This window comes from Rhincodon typus, chromosome 5 (genome assembly GCF_021869965.1).
Source record: "Rhincodon typus isolate 14 chromosome 5, sRhiTyp1.1, whole genome shotgun sequence".
Taxonomy (NCBI): Eukaryota; Metazoa; Chordata; class Chondrichthyes; order Orectolobiformes; family Rhincodontidae; genus Rhincodon; species Rhincodon typus.
Window position 1 is genome coordinate 15,759,324 of NC_063336.1, and position 12,270 is coordinate 15,771,593.

Below are 12,270 nucleotides of genomic sequence, written 5' to 3' on the forward strand. Positions count from 1 at the left end.
GGAAAAGCACGGTTACATAGATAGGGTAATGGGGCTAGGTATGGGTGCGATTTTTTGAGGGCCAGCTTGGACTCGATGGGCTGAATGGCCTGCTTCCACACTGTAGGGATTCTTTGATTTAGACTTTCCAATCTCTCAACATTTAGAATTACCCAGCATGTCTGTACTTCCCACCAAAGTGGTTAATTTCACATTCCTAAACTTCCTGAAAGCATTTTATATCTTCCTCAGATCATACATTCCTGCTTAGCTTTGTATTATCTACAAAGTCGGAAATATTACATTCGGTTTCCACAGCAGATCATTGATATATACTATAAACAGATAGAACCCAAGTAATGATCTTTGCAGTACCCCACTACTCAGTCTGTCAATGCAAAAATGCCCCATTTATTCCTACTGTCTGTTTTCTGTCTATTAGCCAGTCCTTAATCTATGTTAGTACATTGCTTCCTATGCCATGTGTTTTAATTTTGCTAACCAATTGCCTATGGGAGATCTGATCAAAAGCCTGCTGAAAATCCAAATATACAACATTCAGGAACTTTCCTTTTTTCAATTTTGTTAGTAATATCCTCAAAATCTCCCAAGTTTGTTAATCATGACTGTCCTTTTGCAAATCCATACTGACTATGCCTAATCAGGTCATTTTATTTTTATCCAAATATCCATCAATCACAACCTTTGTCACAGAGTTTAGCATTTTCTCTGCTACTGATGTAAGGCTGACGGGTCTGTAGTTTCATTTTGACCCTTGCTTCTTCTGTAAATGTGGGTTGACATTTGCAAGCTTCCAGAACCAATGGAATTTTGGATGATGATTACCAATGCATCAACTATCTTAATAGTCACCTCCTTTAACACTGTGTGATGTAGACCATCAGGTTCCAGGGACTTATCAAGTTTCAGCCATATTAACTTTTCCAGTACAACCTTCTCAGTGGCATTGAATTTCCTTCAACTCCTCATTCTCCTTTTTCACTTGGATATCTCATTTTGGGGGATTTCTTGTATCTTCCTCAGTGAAAACATACACAAAGTAATCATTTAGCTTCTCTGCAATTTCTCTACACCCCATTACAAATTCTCCTGAATTCTGCTTTTAATGGACTCACATTTGTTTTAGCCAAAGTGCACTTTCTACATACTTGGAGAAGCTTTTACAGTCCATTTTTATGCCTTTTGCTATAGATTGTGCTAGATTGTAGTTTATTCTTCCTTTCCTCATCAGAATCTTGGTCCTCCTTTGCTGCATTCTGAAACGTCCCAATCCTTTACACGATCCTTAACTCTAACTGGTTACAGCATTGCCCTGAAAAATGAACCAGCGAATGCCCATCCCCTATTTTGTTGAGGTGAAACAGGCACAAAGCATGTGTATGTTCATTCTGTCTGCAAAGAACAGGGCCCCAATATATTAATATGTGTAGCTTTCATTATTCACAAATGCACTACATCTCAAGGCTGGCTGGCAATCTTACATTGGTTGGCAGCATAATTTCTCATACATTATACAGCTAGAAGTTACATATTAATATACAGGGGCCATGTTGTTTGCTGATGGAAAGAACCGATTCAAACAAAAAGTGCCGGAGAAACTCAGCAGGTCTGGCAGTATCTGTGGAGAGAAAAACAGAGTTAACATTTTCAGTCTAGTGACCCTTCATCACAACGGAAAACAGCTTGCGAGAGGGGAACAGGGGGGAAAAAAGAGGGGGGAAAAGAGGGGTGAGAGCAAGGAAAGTACGATGAATGGTAGTTTCAGGAAGGTGGAGACACTGCTGATAGAGGGAGGTAGATGGTTGACGGTTAGGAAAATAGGAGCAGTAGCCAGGTAGTGCAGGAGTTTCCTGTGGCTATCCCCATCTCAAACGTTCTGTTTTGGATACCATGGCCTCTCAGGAGAGTATAGTACTCACAGCCAGATTTCCAGTACCTTGACAGGCTCTACTGTAGTAAAGGGTATATGTCAGGTTCCAAGTGATCGATTGTAATAGGGGACTCTTTAGTCTGGGGCACAGACAGATGTTTCTGCAGCCATCAGGATGGTGCGGTGCCTTCCTGGTGCCAGGGTCAAGGATATCTCAGAGAGAGTGCAAAATATTACGAAAGGGAAGAGTGACCAGCAAGAGATGGTTGTACACATTGGTACCAATGACATAGGTAGGGCAAGGGATAAGGTTCTGCAGAGAGAATATAGGAAATTAGGCAGGATATTAACAAGTAGGTCCTCAATGGTGGTAATATCTGGACTACTACCTACGCCACGTGCTAGAAGGATAGAGCAGATTAATATGTGTGGCAAAGGAGCTGGTGCAGGGGGCATGAATTCACATTTCTGGACCATTGGGATCTCTTCAGGGGTAAAAGTGACCCGTGTAAGAGGGAAGGGTTCCACCTGGATTGGAAGGGGACCAATAACCTGCAGGCAGATTTGCTCGGGCTACTTGTAAAGGGTGGGGGAACCAAAGCAACAGTGAGAAAAGTGTAAAGGCTGAGGCTTATAAAACGTTTAAATCTTAAAGTGTCGTTTGGTTCCATTTTCACTTACCCATCTGACACTGGTACATGTTCCTGGGACTTTGATTATGATCAGAATATGGAATGAAATTAGCCACAACACTCAGCATGGCATGGGGAAAGAGTTCCTGATGGCTGGTTACTCCAGACAAGATATCCGTCTCAGTGATAGCAATATTCATGTACAGCTGCATGACAACAGAACGTATTATAAATACCGGCATTTTTTCTCAGCATTATAGTAAAATAGTGTTCATGAATATTAAAAAGGGATGGAACAATAGTTGGAGTTATTTGCCTCAGAATGATTTCCAGGTACTTCAGCCTGTTTTCTTGAAAAAAATAAAAATGGAATTGTTTCTTCTATAATCCACCTGTCTCCTTTTGCAGAGAGGTGAAACATTTTCACTTGGACAGAGCAGTGGACAGGCTGGACACAGACAAATTAATTATCAGGGAACATGTCCCGCTAGTATTACACAAGTAAAGGATTGACTGGTGAGTATTCCAACTCCTCTCAATCAGTATGATTTCAGTACGATCAAAAATCAAAAATGATCATTTCCACAATAAAAAGGTCCATTGTGTATAAAACAACTGACTTATTTAAGAACTGTTAGATACTGGGAAGAGTAGAGTTAGTACAGAAGGCCCACTAAATCCAAAACTGTTCTTATCATTGTGAAATCAATGAGCTAGCCAAGCCTTCCCAAGATCATGTGAAAAGCACCACAATTAACATTACCTGCTCAAGAGTCCCAATAAGCTCCTGTTTTCCCAAGGCCAGGTTTCTGACAGGCCGCATCATCCGATTCATAGTGGTGAAGAGGTACAACCCTGGGTAAATGCTGGGCTTATCCATCATTGGAATAAGAACAATTTCAATCCACGGAGGGACTTTTTTCAACTGGAGCACCTATCAGCAAACAAACCACAGGGGTTTTGCGGTTTTATTGCAATGATAATAAAAATGCCAACTCGGTCAACAGTAAAAATTAGACACGGTGTAAGACTGGAGGAGGCAATGACCTCGCGATATTACTGCTAGACTATTAATCCAGAAACTCAGCTAATGTTCTGGGGACCAGGATTGGAATCCAGCCTTTACAGATGGCGGAATTTGAATTCAACGTTAACAAAAAATCTGGAATTAAGAATCTTCTGATGACCCGTGAAACCATTTAGATTGTCCATCTAGTTCACTAATAAGATAACACAGTGTGGAGCTGGAGGAACACAGCAGGCCAGGCAGCATTAGAAAAGCAGGAAAGTTAACGTTTCAGATTGGGATGCTTCTGAAGAAAACTTTCAGCATCTGCAGTTCTTGCTTTCTCTGGTTCACTAATGTCCTTCAGAGAAGGAAATCTGCCACTTTCACCTCGTCTGGCCTACTCGTGACTGACTCTTAACTGCCCTCAATCACTACAAAGTCTCAAGAAAGACATGAAACTGTACGGCCCACATGCATCAACCTAGGCACCAAGGAAGACAATGGCAGAAACAGTCCTGTCGACCCTGCAAAGTCCTCCAAATTAATATCTAATGCCAAAATTGAGAAAGCTGTTTCACAGACTAGTCAAGCAATAGCCTAACAAAAATCATACCTTACAATGTCCCAGACACCACCATCACCATCCTTGAGCATGTCCTGTACCACTGGCAAGGCAGACCCTGAGATGGCTGCATAGTGGTACACATTCAGGAGGGAATTACCCTGGGAATCCTCAATATGGAGTCTAGAGTCCATGACACCTCTTGGCTTCAGGTTAAATATGAGCAAGGAAAGCTCCTTATCAAGGATTATCAAGTACTGTCTTACCTCAACAGATGAATCAGTATTCCTCCATGTTGAAGAACACTTGGAAGAAGCACAGAGAGTGCAAAAGAGCACAAAATGTACTCTGGGTATTTCAATGTCTACCACTAAGAGTTGCTCGGCAGTAGCAATAATGATCACACTGGTCAGGTCTTAAAGGATATAGCTGCTAGGCTGGGTCTGCGGCAGGTGGTTAGGGAACCATCAAGAGGGACAAATATACTTAACCTCATTCTTACCAATCCACCGGCTGCAGGTGCATCTATCCATGCCAGTATCAGTAAGAGTATTGTGAGATCAGGGAGATGAAGTCCTGACTTCACATTGAGAATAACCTCAATGGTATTGTATGGCACTATCACCATGCTAAATGGAATAGACTTCTAATAGATCTAGCAAGTCTACACATCTATGAGGTGCTTTGGGCCATCAATAGCAGCAAAATTGTATTTCAGCACAATCTGCAACCTCATAGCCAGGCATATCCTCAACCCAACCATTTCACTCAAGCCTGGGGAATCAACCCTGATTCAATGGAGAGTGGAGGGCTTGCCAGGAGTAGAACCAGGTGTACCTAAAAATGAGATGTCATAGGGGCATACAGCACGGAAACAGGCCCTGGTCCAACTCGTCCATACTGACCAAGTTTCCACAAACTAAACTGGTCCCACTTGCCCGTGTTTGGGCCATATCCCTCTAAACCCTTCCTATTCACTTACCTATCCAAATGTCTTTTAAATGTTGTAACTGTACCTGCATCTACCACTTCCTCTGGCAGTTCATTCTACATACGAACGACCCTCTGCGTGAAAAGGTTACTCCTCAGGTCCCTTTTAAATCTTTCTCCTCTCACCTTAAAAATATGCCCTCTAGTTTTGAAATCCTCTACAGTAGTGAAAAGACATTGGCTGCTCACCTTATCTATGTCCTTCATGACCTCAACCTCCTACACGCTAGTGAAAAAGTCCCAGCCTATCCCACTCTCCCTATAATTCAAACCCTCCAGTCCCAGTAACATCCTCATAAATCTTTGTTGCATTTTTAACCTATATCAGATGTAATGAATTGGAACTGACACCTGAGGTTACCAAACAGGACTACTTCTATACCAAAGAGCAAAAACAGCAAGTGACAGACAACTAAGCGATCCCACAGCCAACAAATCAGATCTAAGCTCTGCAGTGCTGCCACATTCAGTTGTGAATGGTGATGGACATGTAAACAAGTCACTGAAGGAGGAGACTCCACAAATACCCCCATTCTCAATGTGGAAGATTCCAACACATCAGGGCAAAAGAAAACCGTAAAACACTCACAGCAATCTTCAGGCAGAAGTGCCAAGTGGATGATTCATCTCAGCCTCATTCAGTGGTCCCCAGCATCACAGTCTTTAGCCAATTTGATCCACTCCACGTGATATCAAGGAATGATTGGAGGCACTGGAAACTGAAAATGCTATGGACCCTGACAACATTCCGGCAATATTGCTGAAGACTTGTGCTCCAAAACTTGTCACACCCCTACTTAAACCGTCAATACAGTTACAAAACATGCATCTACGTGACAATGTCGAAAATTACCCAGGTATCTCCAATGCACTAAAAACAGGACAAATCTAACCTGACCAATTACCACCCCATCAGTCTACTCTCGAATCATCGAAAAAGTGATGAAAAGTGTTATCAACGGTGCTATCAAACAACACCTGCTCAGCAATAACCTCCTCAGTGAAGCCCATTTGGGTTCTGCCAGAGCCACTCTGCTCCTGACCTCATCACCAGTCTTGAGCAAGCCTGGACAAAAGTGCCAAACTCACATCAAAGGCCACATCTGACCAAGTATGGCATCAAGAAGCCCTAGCAAAATGGGCAAACTCTGGCACATAGGAAGATGGTCGTGGTTGCTGGAGGTCAGACATCTCAGCTTGAGGACATCTCTGCAGGAGTTCCTCAGGGTAGTGTCCTGGATCTAAACATCTTCAGCTGCTTCATTAATGATCTCTCCTCCATAATAAGGTCGGATGTGAGGTTGTTCACTGATGATTGCACAAAGTCCAGAGCCATTTATGACTGTGAAACAGTCCATTTTCAAATGCAACAAGTTCTGGATAATATTCAAGCTTGGGCTGACAAGCAACATTCATGCCATACAAATGCCAGGCGATGACCACCTCCAATAAGAGATAATCTAACCACTGCCTCTTAACATTCAATGTTATTGTCTTCACTGAATCCATCCTGGGAGTTATTGACCAGAAACTAAATTGGACTCACCATATAAATACACTGACTATAAGAACATGTCTTAAGCTAGGAACACTGCAGCAAATAACTCACTTCCCAACTCCCCAAAAGCTTGTCCACCATCTACAAGGCACAAGGCAGGAGCGTGATGGAATACTCCCCATTTGCCTGGATGGATGGCAGTTCCAACAACACCACACAGTACAAAGTAGCCCGCTTGACCGGCACCATATCCACAAGAATCCACTCCCTCCACCATCAACGCTTAGTAGCAGCAGTGTGTTATCTACAAGATGTACTGCAGAAATTCAAAGATCCTGAAAAAGCACCTTCCAAACCCATGAGCACTTCCATCTAGAAGGACAAGGGCAGCAGATACGTGGGAACATCACCTGCAAATTCCCTTCCAAATCACTCAACATTGTGACTTGGAAATATATACTGTCACTGGGTCAAAAATCCCGAATTCCCTCCCTAAGGACATTATGGGTCTACCTACAGCACATGGATTGCAGCTGTTCAAGAAGGCAGCTCACCACCACCTTCTCAAGGGCAACTAGAGATGGGCAATAAATACTGGCCAGCCAATGACATCTACATCTCAAGCGAATAAAAAGGGCTGTGTTGATTTCACTGAATTCAGTTGAAGTAGGGCCTTTGCAACTGGTGTCAATACTAGCAGGGGAGGAGAACTAAAGGACAGTGCTCATTCCTGATCACTAATTAGAACAACGGCCATTTCTGGGTGAATAATGTGCTGTAATTTATTCACAGATAAAGGAGGCATGCTTTCAGCAAGGGCACTCTACATGGACAGAAATATGCACCTGCAACAGTTTGTGATATCAGGAGAGGGTGAAAGCGTGTTGTTTGGGCAATAGAGAGATATTGGATCCATAGTACATAATTACCTACAATAAGCTGTTATTACTTCAATAAAAGATCTCACGTTTTCGCCTCCATAAACAAACACACTCACTAATCCCAAATATCCCTACTTTTGATGTATAACAGAGAAAATGTAAGTGACCCAAAGCCCTACTTTGTATATCACGTGCAGAAGGTGCCTCTTCACAAAGCAGAGACAATGAAGAGAGACGTTCCTTCTTCTTTCCCATCTAAAGCAGAGGATTTCAACCTCTTTAGTGCGTAGACAATCCTTGCAATAATCAACATAATCCTGAAAAAGGAGACCCAACCTCCAATATACTGCATGCACCAATGCAAAAGAAAAACGTACTGTAATTGCCAGAAACATGTTTTTACTTTGATATAAAGCTACAATGTGCAGACAATATAACAAGAAAACACAGAAGCATGATTCTTGAGATAGTGTCCTCGTGGCACATTGTTTAACAGGCAGAGGGAGAACATCTCTCATGATTTATAGCTCTGTGAGACACTCATCCACTGCGTCTTATTTGAAAACTCATGACTAGAGACAAATTTCAGAATGGGACCAACAGCTCTGGAGAAAGGTGAAAACAATTGTGGGATGGTGGTTGGACTCATATGTAAGGAGGAGAAAAGCAAATGGGATATAAAAAATGAATTCATTTCAAATGGAACCTTTCCCTCTGGTAATCCTAAATTATAAACAGGAAGTGACAGGAAAACAACAAAGCAAAGCAGATACATACTTTAAAGTTGCGTAGCGTATCAGCAATACTAGGTCCCATTTCTTTTTCCACCCAGCCAACTACAGCACCATCCAACAGAACTGGGTAACACTCAGAAAATGGCTTGCTGGGTCTACCATCCACTGGCGTAATACCTGCAAAACACATAGCACAGGAACAGTTTACTGCTGGTTTTCTATTGGTAATAACAGTAAAACACACAGCCGTACATCAGCAACAACAATATTGAAACACCAGCATGTCAAAATATCCTAAACATTTTTATTTAAACTTAAATGGAATGAAGTGGCAATCACTCCAACCAGGCACAGCATCAATTCCTTTCTCCTTTGCATGCTAAGACAACAGTAACTTGGGAGGCACAATGGGCCATAGCCGCTGACCGCACTCTACTGAGGGCACTGAAGAGACATTCAGCAATGGACGTAGACTTTGAGCTATGTAAGGTGGGCACCTTTGGTATGAGGCATACAGAAAGGAGGCACCACTCCACCCTAGCCATCAACCAGGTCTGCATGTTGGATGCAGGCCTATCCAATCACTCATTAGCCTTCAGTAATAGCAAGATGAGACTCTTAAGTGGACATTAATCACTGACCCAAGAGCCTCAGTTGAGAAAAGCGTGGTCAGTCTTATCAGCAAATCCCCTGCTGCTTCTAAAGTTGTAATGGGATACTATGAAATGGCATGTGCCCCATCTTACAGGTCTACACTCCTGCTTTCCAACTTAGGGATGGCCCATAACATACAGTACCCATACTTCTATTTATAAAGCCAAGGAGTTAATGTGTCCTTTTTCAAAAGCCTTCACAACTTATTTTATCACCTTCAAAGATTTGTGAATTCCATGTCCCTGCATCCCCCCAAGGTGTGCCATTTAGCTCATTTTGCCTCTTTTCATAATTCTGAGTAAATGAATCACTTTAGCCTTTGGTGCAGCAATCTTCAACTAATACATGGCTGTCCATATTATTAGTGTCAATTCTCCTGCTATCATTACTTATAGTCATCATTGTTCATCACATTTTTGATGATGTGTGTTTGTGATATATTTTAACATTTGCAGATAACACACAAGTCCAGGCCTTTGGGAAGCACGGTTGTTTTTCTGACTGGAGGGAATTATATAATCACTACTCTCTGCTTCCTGTCCCTTGGCTAATTTTATATACACACTGCTGCTGTCTCTCTAATCCCATGGGCTGCTCTGTGAAATACACTTCTACATACAGTAATGCTTAACTGGTACTGTGCCACTCCAAGAACACTCGAGAGGTTTGACACTATCTAGGACAAAGCAGCTCACTTGATTGCCGCTTCTTCTTCTGCCACCATCAACGTGCACTTCCTTCACCACTTATGCAGTGACAGCAGTGTGTACCATCTACAAGACGCACTGCAACAACTCATCAAGAGTCCTCCAACAGTACATGGGACCACTACCACCTAGAGGGTCAAGGGCAGAAAATACATAGGAACAGTAACATCTGCAAGTTCCTGTCCAAGTCAAACGTATTCCTAACACGGAACGATTTTGATGTTCCTTCACAGCTGCCAGGACAAAATCCTGGAATTTCCTTCCTAACAGTACTGTGTACATCCCTACAGCCCAAGTATTAGGAACACAGGAACAGGAACATTCAGCCCCTCAAGCCTGTTCCATCATTCAATGTGATAACGGCTGATCTGTGGCCTAACTCTATATACCTGCCTTTGGCCCATATCCCCAATTATTTTTGCTCATCAAAAATTTACCCCACCTCGGAATTAAAATTAACAACTGACCTAGCATCCACTGCCAAATCTGCAAGAGAGTTCCAAATATCTACCATCTTGTGTGTGAAAAAAAGTGTTTCCTAAAATCTCTCTTGAATGGTCTGGCCCTAATTCTCAAACTATGCCCCTAATTTTAGAATTCCCAACCAGTGGAAATAGTTCAACTTTATCAACTGTCTTTTCATGTTAGTATCTTGAAGACTTTGATCAGGTCTCTTCGTGTCCACATGTCCATTCAATGTCCACATCCCATGAAAGAAAGAAAACACTCATGCACAGCTGTACAGTTGTTAGTCTATATTCAGCACGCTACTTTCATTTCACTGTAAATATCTGGCTGCTCTCAAGGATTTCTAAAATTCTTGAAGAAACAATACACTAGACAAGAAAACCTACTTTTACTGTGGCACTGCTAAATATATAACTGACAAAACCTCTAATGCATAAATTAGATTATTTTAACCAACTTTTTTTAAAAATCATTATTCCCTCATTATATCATTTTATGTATAACTTCCTCATCACTTACCCAGTCCACAGAGTAAAGCTGGCAAAGAGACTGTACTTGATGTCTGGGTCACAATTTCACAAATGACAGTCAAGTGATTCATTAACCCACAGGGCTCTCCGTCAGGAGTGTGCACAGGACACAGGAAGCCCCAGGACTCTGGCAGTAACTTGCGTACTGAGGTAGTTCTCATCTTAGCAAAGGCTGCTCCTCTGTGCACACAGCGGAAATGGGAAAGATATCGAATAAAATTCAGCTTGTCCGCCACAATACACAAACCCGAATCCTGCAGCATTCCCAGACCTGAGACAAGAAATAAATTTGAAATTAGCATGAATGAATACCCTGCATTATAATTACCAAGAAAATACAGCACATCTTTTCAGGTTTGTGTCTGTATTTCAACACGAGCCTAGTCAGGTGTATATTGCATATATATTTTACATAATAGAGATATGTGCCTTATTTTCACAAGATTCAATAAAAAATACTTAAGTTTGTTTATGCAAGCATCTTTTGTCTTCCATTTTTGCAACTCCGTTTCAGAAACGTTTTGTTCTGAAATAAAGGTAAAGTTTGCTCTTCAGGTACTTTTTTTTCCATCTCTTTGCTCCACCTATATCTCCCAATCAGCCATAGCTAAGAGAGATCTACTTAACAGGCAGTAAATTCAGCTAACAGTCCTATCTGCTGTAACTCTGAACTTTGAAATCCTAAAAAGATTTATCTGTGATACACCATCAGTACATGGGCAAGATCGACCAAAATGGTTCTTGGGTTATTCGTCTTTCAGTCAAGTTTACTTTTTAACATTCAGGTAGCATTAGTAACTTTACCCACCGCTGTAAAAACTTACATTCCATTTGAGAACTACTGTTGATTGCTTTTGTGTGGCTTCAAGTACTACAAATCGAGCTTTACAAGCAAGCACAATCTGTAGCAAACTGAATATCTGTGCTGTTTTTTTCTAGCCTAGAAGTATATATTCTAAACTTACACTTGCTGACAAAAAAAGTTGGATTTTCCGAAATAACTTTATTAAAGCCGTTTATTTGTGAGCTGCTGTAAGCACATTATAATATTTTGTTATAAGCAAAGTGCTCACCTGTTTTTGAGCGCAGGTTTCCTGTCGCCAAAAGATACTCAAATGGTCGTGACAGATCTGCCACTAAATTAAACACTTTCATTAGGTTTTCAGAATTAATCTGGATAGTCCCTTTCTGGGCCTTTTTGTCCAATGCTAATTTTGTGGACTGTAACCAAAACTCCATTTTCTCCTATCAGCAATAATCAAAGGAAAAAATATTCAGTTAATATTTTTATATTATTTATACTGCCATAAACTTGAGTAATCAGTTACATGTTCCCCACAATTGGTAGCACTGAACTAGAATGTTAACAATTCAAACCCTATTCAACGATGAGGTTGGTTCGCTCGCCGAGCTGGTTTGTTGTTCCGCAGACATTTCGTTACCGTGCTTGGTAACATCCTCAGTACAGCCTCTGATGAAGCATCGGTGTGTTTTCCCGCCTGGCTTTTAAACTCTGGGGTCCGTTGCGATGGATTGCCTCACTTCCGGGTTTCCTCCGTAGTGGAATGTATATGGGGTCGAGTTCAATGTGTTTACAAATAGCCTGCTTCGTGGAGTGTCATACTTCCAGGAATTCTGGTGCTTGTCTCTGCCTAGCCTGTCCCAGGATCTTGGTGTTGTCCCAGTCAAAATCGTGGTTCTCCTTGTCCATGTGGATTGAGATGAGCAAGTATTG

The 12,270-nt window shown here is 41.7% G+C and overlaps 1 protein-coding gene across 3 annotated transcripts in view; it reads right to left on the reverse strand.

Moving 5' to 3' along the window:
• Positions 1–12,270, reverse strand: part of polr1b (RNA polymerase I subunit B) — a 39,456-nt gene that overhangs the window by 5,410 nt on the left and 21,776 nt on the right. For all 3 annotated transcript variants that reach the window (XM_020535151.2, XM_048597161.1, XM_048597162.1), the window contains exons 8-12: positions 11,609–11,780; positions 10,525–10,806; positions 8,220–8,353; positions 3,266–3,436; positions 2,552–2,708 (exon numbers count right to left, since the gene is read on the reverse strand). In XM_020535151.2, the coding sequence (XP_020390740.2) occupies positions 2,552–2,708; positions 3,266–3,436; positions 8,220–8,353; positions 10,525–10,806; positions 11,609–11,780 (916 nt within the window). The remainder of the gene's footprint in view (positions 1–2,551; positions 2,709–3,265; positions 3,437–8,219; positions 8,354–10,524; positions 10,807–11,608; positions 11,781–12,270) is intronic.